At 54.2% G+C, this 18797-nt stretch overlaps 1 protein-coding gene across 2 annotated transcripts; it reads right to left on the reverse strand.

Annotated features, from left to right (window-relative positions):
* Positions 1-1776: 1776 nt before the first annotated feature.
* On the reverse strand, positions 1777-16286 carry PITX2 (paired like homeodomain 2). 2 transcript variants are annotated; one of them, XM_053976712.1, is made up of 4 exons: positions 16196-16286; positions 13748-13803; positions 4966-5171; positions 1777-3089 (listed from the first exon to the last, which is right to left on the reverse strand). In XM_053976712.1, exons 2-4 carry the CDS (start codon positions 13791-13793, stop codon positions 2526-2528), a joined length of 816 nt encoding a protein of 271 aa, XP_053832687.1. In that variant the 5' UTR covers positions 13794-13803; positions 16196-16286; the 3' UTR covers positions 1777-2525. The 2 variants fall into 2 exon arrangements, with proteins under 2 accessions (XP_053832687.1, XP_053832688.1); XM_053976713.1 differs by lacking the exons at positions 13748-13803; positions 16196-16286 and adding an exon at positions 5876-6281.
* Positions 16287-18797: the final 2511 nt, after the last annotated feature.

An 18797-nucleotide genomic window follows, 5' to 3' on the forward strand; every position in this document is an offset into this window, starting at 1 on the left:
AAAAAAAGCGTGTAAAATACCGTGCCGATTCCCGCAGCGATCCGCTCGCTGGTTTCCGAGCCCGTCCCGCCGAGAGGGTTTGGGCAGAAAAGCTCTCTCGTTTCTCCGGCTCCCCTGATCCCCGAGGGGGGCTCCCGGGCTGCCAGCCCTTCGCCGCCGTCACCCTCAGACCTTTCGCTCGCAGCCCAGTGAGGAAGAGGAAGAGAAGGAGGAGGAAGGGAACATTTTTGGCAGCCCCTGGCACTCACCCGGGTGAGGTGTTGACACGGTGCGGAAAAACCAAGGGGAGCGGCGTTGGGTCGGGGAGGCGGCGAGGCCGGACAAGCAGGGGGGCCTCCCGCCTCCCCCCCGTCCCAAGCACCGAGATTCTTTCTCTCTACCGACCCCCTGGCAAGAACACACAGAGGAAAATAGAAAGTTGCATAAAATATTAAAATAATTTTAAACCCCCCAACCTTGCAACAAAGTAAGAGAGACAAGAAAGAATCTAATAAAAATGTGACGAGGAAGGAAAAAAGGGGAGAAAGAAAATAAAAATAAGGGGTGTTAAAAGAAAATTTTAAAATGAGGGGGAAAAAGTGGAGACTGGGGTTTGCCCACGCTGTAAATGGATCCACGGGAGAGTACCCTGATTTCGTGTGGGGGAAGCATTTTCGTCGTGGGAAAGCTCAGGGCGCTGACCTCTCCCCTCTCCCTCTCTTCTCTGCTCCTCTTCCCGTCTAATTGTTGGGGGGGAAGGAACCCCCTCCGCCGTGTCCGCCCACCCCCGGGCTACCTCGGCCGCTCCTCCCGACCTCACAAAGGCGCGCAACGAGCGCGCAAAGGCCGCTCAAGGATTAAGCTCGCTCTCACCGCGTAGAGGTTCCTCCCTGCCGTCCCCTGCGCCCCTCGCCAGTTTACGCGCCTGCGGAATTTCTTCGTGTCTCAATATTCCCTCCGGATCCTTCGGCTGCCCACCCTCTCGGCAGCCCCTCCTCGCCCGCCCGGGGTGTGAGCCGATGGGAGGGCCGAGCAGCAATTCATCTTGATTTGTTTCAATTGTCTGGCGATGGCAAAGTTATAATCCTGTATAATTTCACGAACAAGCAGGTTGAGAATGAATGGGTCAATATTATTTAAAACAAAACACACGAGAGCACGACCTTTCCCTTCAACGACGTGTTGCAGCACGAAGTCGCAGGAAACTCGGGCTAACCTCTCACCCCCCGCGCTCCACGGGGTTGCGGTTATTTGGGCTGCTCTTTGTTTCTCTTCATGTCTGAAAGGGGGATTTGGAAATAGAAATGTAATATTACATGAAGGATCTCCCCGCGGAAGGCAGAGAAGGTGAGCGCAGGGGGCGGCAAAGGGGACAGATTATTTTGAACGGGAGCAGTTTGTTTGCAAGCTGGCTTTAAATTTTTTTTTTCCCACTCCCTTTTCTTTAATGTAATAAAAGCTTCTTTCACAGCAGGACAAATTTATGCTCGAGATACAGCAGCTTTGAGGCAGGTAATTCTCGAGTCCAGCGATGTCAAATAATCCATTTTCTCGGGTTTGTGCGGGGAAATAAAGGGACCCAAGGGGTACACGTCCCATGTTTCTCTAGTATGCAACTTTAGAGCGAGGGATATTTTTTTAAATGTGGAAAAAAAAAAGCGCCAGCATTTATTTGCATTGCAAAAGAACTACCCCGGGTTGCCAGAGAACGAGATCCAGTGTCAACTCTCAGTCAATCATTGCAGACTAGTCGCTACTGCGCAGGTTGGCTCAGTAAATAAAAAATCCAGACAGAACTGTATGCTGTATATTTTACTCCCATGAAATAAAACACATTTTTTTCATGTTTGCTGAAAAGTAAAACAATAATATTGTACGAAATGTTATACACAGGGCATGTTTTACATTGCAATATCAGAAACATCATTGCATCCACCAGAGGTACTATTCTAAAACTGATATTCACACAATTTTTTTTAATAATTATATGTTAGAAACATACAGTGTCGCATTTAGTATATACATTCCCTTGCTCGCAAGCGAAAAAATCCTAATCGCTTCTGTGTAACATGCTTTATTTTAAAGCCTAACCTTTTAAAAACACTGTTGTGATATTACTAACAACTGCTTTTATAAAATTAATTTGACATTTCGATATATATACATCCTTTCAGTCATTTTTATGTTAACAATGCTAAACTTAAAAAATAACAAGCTTATAGTAACATTAAAATGTCATATCATATCCAGTCAAACATTTGTCCATATATATATATATATATATGTCCTTGTAACTGTTGAAATACTCTTAGTGAAAGAAAGATCTTTGAATCTGTAGGAGGTCCTTTGAAAACAAAGGAACTATCTTATTTCAGTGGTTTCCTCTTTTTTTTTTCTTCCTCTCTCTCTCTTTCTCTCTGTCTTCCTCTCTGCCTCTGATTTTTCCTCCTTACTCTTTTTCTCTAGTGCCCATTACTTTCTAGTGAAATTCTCAGTCTCTACGGGAAATGGGGAGGGATTCCCACGCAGTTTCCTACTTGGATGTTTCACACGGGTCTGTCCACCGCGTACTGGCAAGCGCTCAGGTTGGAAGCGGGGTTTTGCACACTGGCATAGCCAAAACTGGAGTGCTGCTTGGCTTTAAGTCTCAGACTCGCCAAGCTCGAGTTACATGTGTCCCTATAAACATACGGAGGTGTTGGAGGAGCATAAGGACAGGCTGGCGTTGGCACTGCAGAATTCAGGGAGGGATTGCTCAAGTTGTTCAAGTTATTCAGGCTGTTGAGGCTGGAGCCGGGCACCCCAGTGACTGCAGAAGGTACCATGCTTGAAGACATACTCATGGAGGATATGGAGTTTGGAGGGGAGAACATGCTCTGAGAAGACAGAGGGTTGACATTCATGGAGTTGAAAAAAGGAAAGCTTTTGGTGGAGAGGGAAGCGGAGGTCAGGCCCTTGGCTGCCCAGTTGTTGTACGAGTAGCCGGGGTACATGTCATCGTAGGGCTGCATGAGGCCGTTAAACTGCGGACCGAAGCCGTTTTTGCAAAGCTCGGCTTGCTGGTTCCTTTCTCTCTTTCTCCATTTGGCTCTGCGGTTCTTGAACCAAACCTTTGGAAACGGGGGGAGAGGGAGGGAGGGAGATGTGCGTTAGTCAGGAGCCACCACCACCACCGCACCCCTTTGCAGGTTCTCAGGGCAACAGCCGAGCCTGTCTATATAGAAGTTATATATAAAAATTTGTACTAATATATATATATATATATATATATATATATATATGAGTATATCTCCATGTATAGGTTCACCTCGTCCTCTGTGGAACCCTGCGCTGGGCTGGGCTGGGGTGTGCTGCCAGGACAGCCGAGCATCCTCGGGGCCGCTCGGATGCTGTATGCTCGGGTTTAGCAAGGCAGATTCATGGCCCATCATTCCACCCTCACCACGGCCCCCCCACTCCCCCTCCCAGCCCTCCTCTCCACACCCCCCCCACATAATTTGTGATGCTCTAATTCGCGCTACAGAGGCCAAAGCTTCCTTCTTATTCTCTCCCCTTTCTCCTGCCCCCTACCCCTTTATTTCTTTCTTGGGTTTCTCCCCCCCCACCCTTCTCTCTTGGCTTTTTCTATACTGAAACCATCCAGGAAAAATACAAAAGTGCAAAAGTGAGAGTAAAACGCCTGGAAACCCGCGGAATATTTAAGGCGGTGGTACGGGAAAGGCGGGGGAAGCCAGCAACTAATAAATCCTTGCTTCAGTTTGTTAAAACTACAAGTTCCTCTAGCGTGAAAGCTTCCAGAACCGAAAACCACTTTCTAAACAAACACGTTTGACTGCTCTTTGGGGGGGGGGGGGGGGGGGGGGGGGGAGATAGGAAAAAAAAAAAAAAGAAAAAAGAAAAAAAGAAGGAAGAAAAATATCACCATTTAACAACGTGCTAAATGAGATCTAAGGGACCCTCCCCGCGCAGACAATGGGAAAAGCGTGCCCTTTCCCAATCCACATCTGGGTGTCTGACCCGTCGGGCAGCCGCCAGCAGCCGCCTTACCGTGTGTATTGAAACCACCCCGGGGTGTTTGTGGTAACCCCCACCCTGGTCAAGCTGGGCGGCGGCCGCCCGGGCACCACTGGGACGGGCTCGTCTGGAGGCACCGCGCGGACCGATACAAAAACGTCCTCGGAAGCCGCTCCGCAACCGACAGCGCTCCGTGCTCCGGGAAGACACCGGGCTCGACCGGGCCCCGCTCCCTCCGCGTGGCTGCCCCGGCGCCGACACCGCCCGCCCGGGGCTGAGAGCCGGCCTTGCTCGCTGCCGCCCCCGGTTCTCACTGTCTCCCTTTCCTCAAGCGACCTCGGGGAGAGGATTTATGTGGGATTTCCGAAAATCTGAAGGTTCGGCCCGTTTATAGGCTTCATTTTGTGTGTGTGTGTTGGCGTTTGTAGTTTTTCTTTTTTCCCCCCAGCGCAGTGTTTGCAGGAGAGCAGGATCCGGCCGCGGTATCTCTGCAGCGCCGCGATGGTCCCATAAATCTCAGAGTGGGGTAGAGGGTGGAGAGAGACGCTCGTCGAATTGTGAAACCCAAAGAAATAGAAAATGCAAGGAAGGGCACGTTGGGAGTGCCTCGGAGTGAAGCAAAAGCTCTTGTGTATTTTACATCTTTTTCTCATTAGACAGCGCAGGTTGCAGCCTGTTCCAAGTTGCTTTCTTGGCTAATGTTTTTATTAGCGTTTCGATCAAAAGGAGAGGGACGCTTTGCACGGTGAGGGCGAAACGTGCAGCAAACCATATTTCAGAGACACAGAGAAAGATCCCAATCTGTCTCACTTTGACAGAAATGTCCTGCTCTGCCCTGCTTTTGTGCAAAGGCTCTGGAGTTTACATACAAGCCGAAATCGAAAGCAGCTGCAAACATTTCAGCCCTCCTTCCCTTTCCCAGCCCACCCTGATCCCCGCTGCTCCGAGCCAGAGTGCCGTGTCAGGACTTACCCTAACCCTGGCCTCGGTGAGGTTGGTCCAGACGGCGATCTCCTCCCGGGTGGACATGTCCGGGTAGCGATTCCGCTGGAAGGTGGCCTCCAGCTCCTGCAACTGCTGGCTGGTGAAGTGAGTCCGCTGCCGTCGCTGCCTCTTCTTCTTGGAGGGATCCTCGGGCCCCGCATCCTCATTCTTGCTCTGTTGGCTCTTATCTTTCTCTGTAAGTGGGGGAAACAAAAAAAAAACAAGGCGGAAAACGAGGGCGCCTCAGCCTCCTCAGCCTCCTCACCAGCGGCTGGAGAAAAGCGTGTCCCCAGCGCTGCTGGATCCCGCAGACTGCCCCGAATGCGACTCGATGCTGTAATGATTAACCCGCGCCGGCCTCCCGCCGCTGCGGCTCCTCCGCGCCCCGCGGGCACCCACGGGCGGCTCCTCCCGGTGGAGCAGCCACCGCCGGGGCAGCGGGACGCAGCCGCCTCTCCGTATGCAAGCTTTCTGCCTATGTGCATCCATATTATTCTCCCGTCTGCATACACGTAATTAGTTTTATTTGCTTACCTACCCCCGTGTTATTCGTCTGCTTGTAACAATATTCTTTGTCCGTATTTACCCCTATTTTTCCGTCTGTATCGGGATTACTCCCCATGAAATCCCACCTTATTTGCCGATCTGTTTTCATGTAACTCGCCTATTAGTATACATGCTACTCGCCTATCCTTACGTATATCGTTATCTTCCTCTACGCCGACACACCGACACCGCACGCGAAAAACCACGAAACGCATCTCGGCTCGGGTGCGGAACGCTCCCGGGCAGAGGGGCGGCGGCGCATCGCGGTCCGCGGGCTGCCAGCCGGGCCGGAGCAGGACAGGGCTGCGGGGCGCCCGTCGGGCTGGGGTCCCTGCCTCTCACCCCCTCTTACCTGCGGCCTCGGGGCTGGAGGTGTCGGAGATGGTGTGCACCTCCAGCCGGTGCTTGGCAGACTCCAGGGAGGAACGCGCCTGCCCCGGCGCCAGCGCCGTCGCCATGGCCAGCGCGGGCTGGTGGTGATGGCAGGATGATGAAGAGGAGGAGGAGGAGGAAGGTGAGGAGGAGCACAGCTTATTCCCGGCTCCCAGGCGCTCCAGGCTTAACGGGTCCTTCATGCAGTTCATCGGCAAAAGGACGCCAAAGTCTACGTGCGCGCCTGGGGGGTCGATAGGAGAAGGTGTGCGTGTGTCTGTAGGTGTCGGTACGTGTAGGAGGGTCCGCGCAGCGCCCCCTCCGCGCAAGCGGAGCAGCCCCGCGGCTCCGGGGGTCAGGGCTGCCGGCCGGGGAGCCGCTCCGGGGCGAGCGACGTTCGACTAGAGCCCGGGAGGCACGGCGAGCCTCGAAGTCCCCGCCGCCCGGGGGGACGAGGCGGCGGCGACAGGAGAGCGGGCGAGTCCTGTCCTGTAAGAGCCGTCACGGCGACACGGCAGCTCCCCGGCCGGCGGCCCCCGGCCCGCCGCGGGGCTCCGCGGGGCGGGGGCGGCGAGGCGCGGCGGCGCTCCGCGGGGCGCTCCTCTCCGCTGTCCGCGCATGGACCCGCGCCGCGGCCGGCCCCGCACCGCATCAGCTCAGCCGCTTCCCTCTTGGCCTGACATCTTAAACCGGCGGCGGCCTTCCCCGCGCTTCACGTCACCCGCCCCACCCCGCCCCGCCCCCTCCCCGCCCCTTCACCGCCCGCCCCGCCCCGCCCGCGCCCCGCCCCGCCCTGCGCGCCCCGCACCGCCCCCCGCGCTCTCCCGGTGGGCACACCCGCCCCCCACAAAAAACCTCCGCCCGGTGCGCCCCGCCGGGGGTACCCGCCTCCGGAGAGCCCGGGCTCCTCCGCCGGCTCACGGGGCACCCCGTCGGAGCGGTTCCCAGCGCGTCCGCTCCGCACCTGGCCGGACTCCCGGACCTACGGGGGCGACGAGCGGGGAGCTCGGCACTGCCAGAGGCACTGCCGGGGAGCTCGGCGCTGCCACTACTGCTGTAGTAGGATGGAGGAAAGCCCGATTCCCTCCTAATGGAGGGGGTGGAAAATAAGCGGGACGGGGGCGCAGCCGGTTAGACGGCAGACCTTGTGCCGTTAACAGCGACAATTAAACACAAACGACAACAACCTTCCCTCTGCGACACAGCTACGGAAAGCTTCGCACCGCGCACAGAGGCCCCCGAACTCTTCTAGTCCCCGCGCTCGCCGGCATTCTGCCCTTCCTCTGCGCGCACTAAAGGCGGAGTACACGGGGGAAAAATTCTTCCCTTGCTTCCGCCATTCCCGCCCCTTCCCTGCAACAAGGTTCCCAAAACCTAGCCCCCAAGGAGGCTTTTCCACTCCGGTTTTACCACTTACTTGCACAGTAATCTGCGGGACCATTCCTCCCTCTCGGCGTGGACCCGGAGGGACCATCCCACGTCCCCGGGGCGCTCGGAGCAGCCCACGAACCCGAGCCCACGCAAGCCGTTCACAGAATTTGGCCAAGTCCCACACCGGGCCGGCGCCCGCACACAAACTTCTCAAACCCCTCTCCGAGGTTTAGGGACAGGATTTGACCCCTCGCCCGGGCAGCGGCAGTAGAGGGACAGGCTACACTGTACCGCAATCCCCACTCGTGGGACTGCTTATGGCGGCGGAATGAGCCTGCTGTGGACCCGTGTCTCGCAGGAAGGAGGTGCGGGGCTTTTTCACGCGCGTCTAAGGCGGGGACAGGTTACCCTACCATGCTGGTCATGTCTTCCTGGGGCCGAGGAATCCGTCCCCGAGCCCTAGACCGCAAAGCCGACACTGGCCCAGAGGAGCAGTGGCCGTCTTGGGGATGGGGATTCCGAAGTAGCCCAGGAACGGGAAACGCAGGTTTGCGTCTCAATTTTATGTGGCTGGTCACTAGTATTCAAAAGTACCGAAAGCTTCCCCTTGATGTGGCCCTACTCCTCTACATCCCAGAGCCCAAACTTTTCTGTGTCCCATTCCCATCCCGTCCGCCACACCCCACCCCCACTTCCCTCAAGGGTCTTCCTTAATCGCTGATTCTCGTTCGAGGTACGTATTATCCATCGCAATCTTAGTTATCGCTAAATTATACATATTACTTTCGCAGCCTGTTAGTAAAGAAGGTTAAATTAATTTACATTCTGCTCATTATCTGGTGTTTAAATGACGTGTTTTTATCCCTGAGATTTGGCAAAGAATCTCTTTCCTCAGACCCCACAGCGTTTCGATGGAGACAATGCTCTTACATTTGTAGTGGATTTTAATCTGATAAGACTCTAATTTGCTTAAGTCTTTTAAATAGGGGGTTTAAAATGATTCTAGCAGTTTTCTTATTGAATTTCCTCTAATTCCCCCAAGATCATAACGTATATGTGTAAAGTAAATATTTCCTCCCTTTGCACCGGCAGCAGATGACCTATAACTAAGTCAATATGAATCCAGCTCCATTCTGCACAATTTGTTTACCAGTCATATCCCAGTTTCTTCTTAACCTCTCGCTACCTCTGTGGTCCCACACCTAGAACCGTCCCCCCGGCCTTTCGCCATGGCGGGACCATGCCAAAATCGCGGGCAGAGGGCTGCCCCAGCCCTGGCCAAGCAGGCGCAGCCTCGGCCTGTCAGCGAGGGGCACTTGGGAGAGGGCTCTGCCCCTCTTCAGCCCCACGTCGAGGTGAAAACAAGTGTACAAAGCTCTGAGGTGGGGGAGCCAGAGGGAGCGGTGATATGGAGGTATCTCCTCCTTTCCTTTTTTTTTTTTTTTTTTTTTTTTTTTTTTTTTTTTTTCAGACGGGGCGATGCATCCCTGTCTTGAAAGACACCCATCATCTTCTTTTTTTTTTTTTTTTTTTTTTTTTTTTTTTTTTTTTTTGGCATTAATTTATTTTCAGTCGCTTTGGGGCAATGCTGGCTTCTTTTGCCGCGACTCGAAGCGAAAAGTCCCTCCCGCGTGCGGGGCGCAGAGTGCTTGTCACGCGCTTTATGCCCTTGCAGGGCGAGCTCCGGTGCCCGCTAGCCGCAGCCTCGCTGTCTCGGGACATTTGACGGGGCAGGCCGTTCCCGGCGCGTTCCCCCAGAGAGCGGGGAGAGGAGGAGGAGGGCCCGGCCACCGCACCGCCCTATCGCATTTTCCCTAGCTCCAGCCCCGTGTCCCACAGCCACAGGCGTGATAGACCCTCCAGACGTCCCCGCGCCCTGAAACGGAGTGCACAACACTAGCCCGGGCCCCGGCAGCCCAAAGGGAGAGGCTGTCGGCATTTCCTTACGTGCCTTTGATTAAAACTCCCCCATCCCAGGCAGGAGGGGAGCTACCACACAGCATTAGTTGTCATGGTGACCATAAATCACGTAAATCCAAAAATACCCACCTATAATCTGAGATGAAGCTTTTATTTCCCAAGTGAAATCATATTTTAAAAGCTGTCAGCCAACCGAAAAACAACCTAATTGTAGTCACCCAGGTAATATATTAGCGGTAAAGGTTTCAATTAAAATGTCAAGTGTTTTAAATTTTTTTTTTTAATTTTTTTTTTTCTGGTGGAAGTTCCCATCACCTCTCGGGTTCGGTCCTGGCCACGAAGCCGCCCCTGCCAGCTCAGTCGCGTACCGACTATCCGCGCCTGCTGCGTGTGGCTGCCATCACTAAGAAAAAAACAAAACTATTTTGGGAATTGCTCTCTTTCCTTTTCGCCCTGAGCTGCAGGGCCCATCGGGGACGCGCCCCGATGGACTGGGGGAACGTCCGCTGCCTACGAAAAATGAGGAATCAGGGATGCTCCCCTTTCCGCATCACCTTTTTAATTTCATGGGAGTTTTCGTGTGTTTTTTCCCCTGCTTGTTAGGTTGGTTGATTGGTTGGATTGGTTGGGGTTTTTGTGTGTGTGCGTCTTTTTTTTTTTTTTTTTTCTTTTTTTTTTTTTTCTTTTTTTTTTTTTTTTACTTTCTCCACGCTGTTATTTGAGTTTATTTGGGACGCCCGGTGCCCGCCCCGGTGCGGCAATCGGGAGGCCCGAGATCAGGGCCGGGAGCTGAGTGGCTCGGCTGCAGATGCCAGAGGGTGGCCAGACCTACTGCGGGTATTTATTTTCCCACTTTTCCTTTATCGCCTCACGAGATCTTTGTTTCTAGGCGTAATACTCCCCTAAATGGATAAATTGGTTCTTATGTAGAGCCTCCAACTAGTCCTGTTGTCTTTTACCTTTGGCTTGTTGTCTTTCGCCTATCTCGGATTACCGGGTATTCTCCTCGATGAAGAGCCATTAATTACCCATTCAGTCAATATTAGGAAGACTACAGAGCTTTTTACATAGGATTAAGAAGACATCAGATTGTTCCGTTAGTATATTCCTACTCACGAAAAAGCTTTCGTTATACATTTAGTTTTCCCTGGAGTGAGGCTAACAACTGCTGCATACATTATTCTCAGACGCCAATAGCGGAGGGGGAAAATTCTATAAGCGAAGCGCAATAAATAACTTCTAATTTGCGCTTGGTGGGGGGTGCGGGACGGGGCGCGCACCTTCCGAGGCACCGCGCAGGGGCAGCGCACCAGCGAAGTGCTTGCACCCTGGACAGGGAACGTCCCGGCTCCACGGCTCGGGCCACACAATTCCGGGGACAAATTTGGCCACGCTTTGTGAAGGGGAGGGTGCCGCTCGGCTCTGCCAGGCGGCCCAGCGGCGGCAGAGATGCTTCGGCTCCGCCTCAGATCCCCCGCGCTCGCTCCCTCCCGCGGGGGCAGGGCCTGCGCGCCCACTTCGTCCCGGGGCTCAAAAAAGGCACCGGCGACCTTTGCTTTGCACGCTGCAGTGTCTTCAGCCGGTCTGAATGGAAAGCTGAATCAGCGTTAGGTTTTTAAGTTTTTGTTTTTGAAGAGAATGTTCAGTTACGGAATATTGAGACCAATTTTCCTTTTTTTTTTTTTTTTGGCTATAGTGTTTAAACAATCAATTTGGAGTGCTGAATGACGATATAAAACGGAATGTAATTTCAACATTTTATGCTGGAAGCTGCTGTTTCAGTAATACCCAGATTATCGATTACAGGAAAAGATTCCTTAAGTAGAATTCGCAGACCTAACAAATCCTATAGATTATATATATATACACGTACACACAAATACCTTAAGCATCCTTTCGCTCTGCATAAAAAATTACTCAAACAAACCCACCACCGACAACCATTTACAAGTGCCGTGGGTCTGCCGAAGCATGCGCTGAAGTTTTCCTAATTTTGTGGGACTGGTCACCCAGCAGCAATTTTTCTGTCTCTATGAAGAAATCTGACACCCGCCGGGCTGCGTTTGACACTCTAGGCTGCAATAATATTTTCACACTTTCCCATTTTCCTTTCCTCGGCATGGCCACAGACTCGTTTCTTCTGGAACAGCCCGCCCCCTCTGCACCCCATTCCCTGCGGGAACCCAGCATGCCGTGTAGTTTTGGAGGGTCTCCTACTGAATTTCGTTTCCTCCTTTCGCAGAACCATCGATTTGACAAAAGAGGCGCATGTTTTGCTATTACTGCCAGTGGTTCTAGTGGTTCTCCTCATGGCCACCGACGGTGCCTATCTAGCGAAATTACCTCACCGCCCTCGTAATTTCCAAAGCTGAAATGTGACAAAGAGGGGTCCCCAATCACCTCTGTTTCCTTCCCCGCCTCCCCGCAGCCAGCCCCAAGGATCAGACTTTTTACAAACTAAATCCCAAAAGCATGACGTCCTTACGGTCAGGCAAAACAAAAATCAACGAGTACCGCGCGGGTTTAAGCAAATCAAAGCCAAGACCCGACAAACCCCTCCGGTATCAAGAGAAAACACCCGTGATTTCTACGGTTTACAGCAAGTCGCCCGACCAGCTCAGGGCGTCTCAAGACTTGCCATTATCCGTCGCACAGAGGCAGGGACTGAGGCAGCACACAGGGTTCATCCCCATATCTGCAGGAATATATTCCCATATCTGCACAGATATATCCGTATCCGAGGTCGTCGCCCTTCCCTTCCCCGTAAATGGGAGCGTTTTAATGGTCAGGCAACACCGCGCTGCTTCTTCGGCTCGGACGTATGTTTTAATTAATGGCATTAAAGGTGTTTAGATAGCAATTTCCCTTGCAGCCCGGCGAGTAAAAAACAGACCGGCTGGTACGGTAACAAGGCAGGAAATTTTGCATGTACTACAATAATCCAGGTTCATAATTGATGTTTAAGAAAATAACCATTTGTTTCTCGGCAGAGGAAGTTAAAGTTACCGTGTCAGGGAGCATATGTGGATATTACTTTTATAAATACTTAGTCGAATAAAGCTGACTTGGAAGGGCTCATAAATTTATTATATCAGAAAGGTCCCCACTTTCCCATTAGATCGTGCTAAGGGCTTTGATTAAGACCACCTGTTCATCAGGAAGAAAAGGCAGGGGAGGGTAAAAATGCCTTTATTATTTGCAAACCATATATAAAGCAATGTCACCCTTCCTTTCCACATTATTTAACACTTATTACTGGCCGAGGGAAAAAGTGCCAGCCTCTGGTAAAGCCTATTTGTGCACAATTTAATATCGTGTATGTTTCCGGGATTAAAAATTATCGGTTCATAATACTTTGGCGTTTGGAATTACCCCGGATTTTGCTCGCTAACCTTCCTTTAGCCTATGCGTTCCTTCTTATAGGGGTTTTGATGTCCAGCTAGCAAATCCTGTTTGAAGTCCCCGGGGGCGGGTGGACTCGGGAAGGGGACGTGGTCTGTCCTGAAATCATTGGATGTTATTTGAGAAATAGCGAGCTGTTTGGCCAAACAGGGTTAATACATTATTCTTACAAGGAAGTGTTTAACCACGAGACCAGGAATACGTGCATTATTAATTCACTCTAGTTTCCTGTATTATTAATTCAGGTTAATGTATTTTATTTAAACAAAATTACGTTTATCTTAGATTAAACAGTCTCTCGAAATACAGAGCGCTTGTTTTCTTCTTTGTAATATGTTTGCATTGCTGTTTTTCTTTACCACCCCTCGGGCTCGCCTGTCAGACCCCCTGAAAAGGGCATGGGAAGAGAGACAGGAGCTCGCTCTACTGCAGACGGGGCGCTGTGGGGGTGCCTACCTCTGGGGGCAGGAGAGGGCTGGCAGCTTGTTTACGGGCGAGGGGGTGGTGTCAAAAAATAGAAAATAAAAATAAATACGAGAGCGACGCTTCGGGTGTCTAAACGGCGCGCTGACAGCGATGCTTTTTTGGGGAACACGCGCTGGCGGCGGTAGCCGGTGCGCGGCCGCAGCCGCGGGGGTGCGCGCACCCCCTTTCCCCTTTCTCTTCCCTCCCCCGCGGCCGCGCACCTCCAGGCGCAAGCGGCGCCCAGCGCGCCGCCGGCGGACAGCAGAGGGCGCCCCGGCGCCGCGCAGGCGGGCCCGACTCGGCGCTGCCGCTGCTGCCGCCGCCCCGCAGCGCGCCCGCGGAGTGGCGCGGAGGGGCCGCCGCGCGTCACTGGCGCTGGGGGCGGCCGCCCGGACACCGTGCTGCCGGCGGGCTCCGTGCGGCCCTCCAGCGCCCCTCGCTCATCTCCCCCTTTAGATGTCCGCCTTCGGAATAAAGACACTCGACGGCGGCAGGGTTGCACGCCTGCGGACGGGGACACGGTGGGGGGGTGCAAAGGAGAGGTAACTGGGGGGGGTGGGTGGTCAGCGCCTGACGCTGCGCAGCCCTTCGCGGAGGTGGCGCCGCTTCCCCGCCTGGCTGCACACCCGCGCACCTCTCCGCACGGCTGCGGGGCCGCTGTGCCTCCGGCCCGGCGGGCGGTGGTGTCTCTTACCTAGCTGAACACAGGCGGAGACAAGTTTGCGGCAGTTGGACTCCATTACCCGTTATCTGCAAAAGATGAATTGTTTTAAAACAATTACTTTGGGATTGAAAAATACATGCAAAAACCCGAAACACAGCCGCCCCGGGAGCTACGTCGCAACGATGGGCGGGCTGGATCGCGCACATTTCTCCAGTGATACGCTCAGTGTCCCCTCTCCTTGCCTCAGCCTCAGGTCCTACTAAAGCCACACCACAGGACAGGAGCAAGCACCCGTGGCCGTTTCCCAGCTCGCCGAACCTTCCGGCCTCCCCGCACCTCTAGTTATTTGGGCACGCGTAGGAGAGTCCCCTAATCTCGTCGCCGTGCTCAGCCGCGGGACAGGCTGATCCCGGTGGCAGGGGTGCCGTAGGACAGTAGGTACCAGCAGCCGCTCCCCCACCGCGGCGGAAGTTGCGCGGCAGCGGCTGCGCCTCCGCGCTCCCCGGCCACCACCGCCGCCTCCCTCTATCTGAGAGGTCGGGCAGTAAAATCACAGGATTAGTGCCTGATTGAGATGTCTGTTCGTGAGATATTACAAAATTCATTATCACAGCTCTCTACTAACTCGATATGAAGTAACACAGATGGGATTTTATTAGTCCAGGCTTCAGATGTTTACTTATGATAATTTCGAGGGAAATTTGCATGTCACCATCATTTCGGTAATCTTTCTTCTTCTTCTTCGCTTCTTGTTTAATGTCTGGACCGGGCGCATTATTAGCTGGTGCTTAGAAATCCGGCAGCCTGGAGCCGAGGCATGTTTGGGATGAGCAGCACCAGACACAGTACCCACTGAGAAGAGCCCCGAGGCTCCGGCCCTTCCACCCTCCACCGGGCAAGCAGGATAAGGCCGTGGAAAAAGGGGAGGAAAGAGGATAAATAAAAAAAAAATAAAATAGGGAAAAAAAAAAAAAAAAAAAAGGAAAAAAGGGAAAAGAAAACGGGAAGGTACGGTTATCGGGATTCCTCGTGGTCATGTCGTGACATGGCGATTTATATTCCCAGATGAACGACGCCAGGGAGGAACTCCGCTCCCTCCAGCAGCCGGGCCTAGCACAAAAGCAGTGCCTAAATTAATCGGGAAGGCGATTAAGAGAACCTTAATTCTTCGCCGATCGTCCTTATTTCGGGATCGTTCTCCGTCAAGATTAGTCCTGCGTGACAAATGCCCTCCCCCGCGGCCTACCTCTGTGGCTGATTTATCTCACGAGTGGAGACACACAGCTCCCCCCACGCACACGCCCCGACACCGAGGGGAAGTTTTTCCTCTCTACTGAAATGCCGGTCTCCTCGGAGAAAAGTGCCTTTCTCGAATGGATTGTTATTATTCTTTCCTCACCCGTATTGCTCCTTCCCTTTCTCCTCTCCGTATCCTCTTAATTTTCATTGCAAGGCACATCGCAGCACGGGGCCAAGTGGAGCGTTTTCCTATTGTCTCCAGCCCGGCGACACAAACGAAAGCAACTCCACTTGCTTTGCACTTCCCTTTCTCCGAGTACTCAGATTTAAATACCTCTGCACCTCTGCGCGCCCACAGCCACAGCAAACGCACCAGCCGTGCGACCTTGCCTTTCTCCACGGCCGGGCCCTCTCAAGCAGCAACCTGCTCGGAGCAACTGCAGGGCGCGGACAGGAAAGCGGAGTCACACGGGATTATATTTTTTTCTTTATAGGTATCTATATATATCTATCTTTATAGGTATCTATCACTGTTCTTTCGAGAAAAAAAAAAAAAAAACAAAACACAATCCCAATCCCTGTGGCAAGCACATTTCTCTCTGTGCACCTCAGTAAAAAATCCTGAGAGAGAGACAAATGTGCTTGCCACAAATCCCCAAAAAACTTGAGTCGCCTGGCAAAGATCTCACCGCCCGAAACGCTGTGGTCCGTGATTTTGGCGGGAGGCTTTCCGCCAGAGGCCCACGGCCGCTGGCTCTCAAACGAAAGGGGGGTTCCGTGCGGGGCCTACCCCTCCGCGGTGCCCGCGGGGCAGCCGTGCCCCGCCGTTCTCTCGCTGGCGACGCCGGTGGGAGACGCCGCAGCCGGCTCGGCAGACCCGCCCGCATCGCTTTCGGGCAGCCCGAGCCCGTGCTGGCGCCGCTGCCGCCCCCCACCCGGTCCGCGTCTCCGCGGCAGGAAGGCGCTGCCTGCGCGGCCGGTTCCTCGGCGCCCGCCCCGCCGGGGAAGTGGGACCAGCACGGCGGGCAAACGGCGCGGGGGCAGCGCTACTTCCCTCACCGACAGCGCTGCGGGACGGGCCGCAGCCGCCCGGCAGGACATCAGCAACCCGAGCCCGCAAGACCCTGCCCAGCCGGCCCGCGGTCCCGCTGCTCGTCCCAGGGTGCGCAAAGCCTGGACCTGCCGGGTTCGTAGCCCCGCGCCCGTCCCGCCGATACCCCCCGAGCCTCCCGCACTCACCGGGGCCGGTTGCGCTGCCCGCCCCGCTCTCTCGCTGCTGGTGCCTGTGGCTGGCGGGGGCGGCGGGGCCGCGCCGGGCTCCTGCGCTGGCTGCGGGGCCGCGGAGCCGCCGCTGGCTCCCTCCTTCCCCGGCCCTCCCGCGCCCCCGCCCCGCCCCGCCCGCCTCCCCGGGCCCTGACGTCACACAGGCTCCGCCGAGCGCTCCCCGCCGCCGCGGGGCCGGGCCGGGCCAGGGCGGGCGGCTCCGCGGCTCTCCGCGGGCACGGGCGCAGCGGCGGCGGTGGCAGCCCCCGTCCGCGGAGGGGGCAGGGGGCAGGAGGAAGGACAAAAGTCGGCGGAGGCGGCGCGGCGGCGGGCTAGGTAGCCAGAGGAAAATCGAGGTGAGCGAGGACGGCCGTGGCCTCTCCGCGCCCGTGCAGGGCGCGCCCTGCTCCGCCCGGCTGGGGAGGGGGGCACAAGTAACTGTGGCCGAAGTTTCCCGGGCCGGGCCGGTGGCTGTCCTTGCACCAGGTGTGAAGAGGGATCGGCAACTTATTGGGAGAGGTCTCGGTTTCCTGTTTTAACCCACTTTTTTTCTTTTTTTCCCCATTTTTTCTTGCTTCTTACATATGTATATATATATTAATATATTTGTATTTTTTTTTAATGCGGGATGTTCTTGTTCGTGCCTGTATCGGTAGCGCAGTGCCGGGATAGCCAAAATCCTGCTGCTCCTCTCTGTTACTCGCCCTGCATCATTTACGCACGATAGCGAGAAAGCGCTACTCTCTCTCCCTTTCCCCCAAAGGACACCAAGCTGCCTCCAGGGGGAAATTTATTTTCGATTTTGCGGCGTTTTCCGTGTTTAAGAAAATATCGAAGCCGGATTTCCCTGTTCAGATCAAACTAAAGCAATCGTTTTTTCTCGCAGCGTTTCCGCGGCTTTGTTTATAGAGGAACCACGCGAAAATAAAATAGGCGTTTTACTAACTCAGAGGCTGCACCTAATCTCTTTGTGGCTATTTTACAATTATTTCAGCCTGGAGTGAATTTTAGTTATTTATAGCCGTGGGCAGGGGGCTAGGCAGTTATTGCTGGAGGGGAAAGCGAACCCTTGGAAGAGGCCAAGTTTTCCGCGGGTCGTTAAGTCAGCCCAACCGCAGCCGGCAGCACGATCGCTCCACGGTGTGCTCAGAAAAGCCCTTTGATTGCGACGCCGCAGCGGTCGCCGCGCCAAGCGGAGGGGGTGATTCTCTCGCAAGATAAGAGGGAAAATCTAGGGAGAAATAAATTAGTTTACTGCGTCCTTGGCTACCTGCGTTTCTATCCCTGGAAGCGCTCTGCCAGGTGAAATCCAGTTTCTCCGCACATCCGAAGAAAGAGCGGGAGTGAGAGAGACTCCCGTCTCCCACCTCTCACTTTTGTTTACCCGGGAGAAACAAACTGCTTGCGCCGGTGTGCATCTTCCCGCACCCCCAGCCCCACTGTGTGTTGGGCAGGGAAGGCTGGGACACCCGCCTTGGCAGCGCGGTCGCGGAGCGGGACCGCCCGCCCTTCACCGACCGCCTCCGCGCCGGGCAGCGGCAGTCCCCGTCCGCCCCGGAGAGGCTAAAGTGAGCAGCTGGTGGGAAATGCAAATGGCTCCTGGAGAAACATAAGATACTGGATGATTTTCATTCCCTCCTCGAGTGTGTGGAAGGAGCTGGACATACGTTTCACGCTCCTAATCCTTCTTTTACATTTTTAGTCATACTCCTATTAAACAACTAATTAATGCCTAGAATCACCAGGGAATACATTAGACATGCTGCCGTGGAAGAGGGGTTCCAGGGTGTCTGGAAACTATGGAGCCGACTTAATACGAGGATTTCAATTTTTTTTCCCTTCTGTCAAAGCAATAAATGTAATAATAGATTTCAGGGCGAGCAAAGGGCGCGACGGCTGTATTTATAGTCTATCTCCTCCCTTTTGCCAGCGCAGTGACAACAGCTTTAAAACCCCCGAAGAGGCTCCGGAGCCATTCCTCGCGGGTGAGGCGGCAGTGGCAGGGGGCTTTGCAGCTGCCCCGGCCCGACTGGGACGCGAAGAGCCGCCCGGAGAGCCCTCTGTCCCGGCCCCCGGCAGGCAAGCCGGCTTTCCGAACCGCTTGGGGAGAAGGTGGGAGTTATTTATCGCCCCACGAGACGGAAAAGCTGTTTTCTTAAAACCTATCGCGACTATCCGTTTGCAGGCACCTGGCGCACCAGCCGTGCTCCCGACTGCGGCGGGTGTCGTGGGGATTTTCCCTGGGTGATTCCGGGTCACAGAGTGGGTGAGGCAAAGGAGAATCCGATCAGCTTCCCCGCTGCCCAGGGACGAGGGAGGAAAGGAAGAGACAAAAAAAACCAAACCAAAACAAAACAAAAAAAACCCCAAAAACCCACAACAAACCTCCCCCCCCCCAAAAAAAAAAAAAAAAACAAAAAAACCAAAAAAGACAAAAAAAACCCAAAAAAAACCCCAACCCCCCCAAAAAACAACTAACAACTAACCAACATAAAAAAACCTAAAAGCGTATGTAGCGGTGCCTGAGCGCAGAGCTCAGCCGTGTTTCGGGCAGCCCTCAGCGTCTGGCGCAGGCCGC

This window comes from Vidua macroura, chromosome 4 (assembly GCF_024509145.1).
Source record: "Vidua macroura isolate BioBank_ID:100142 chromosome 4, ASM2450914v1, whole genome shotgun sequence".
Taxonomy (NCBI): Eukaryota; Metazoa; Chordata; class Aves; order Passeriformes; family Viduidae; genus Vidua; species Vidua macroura.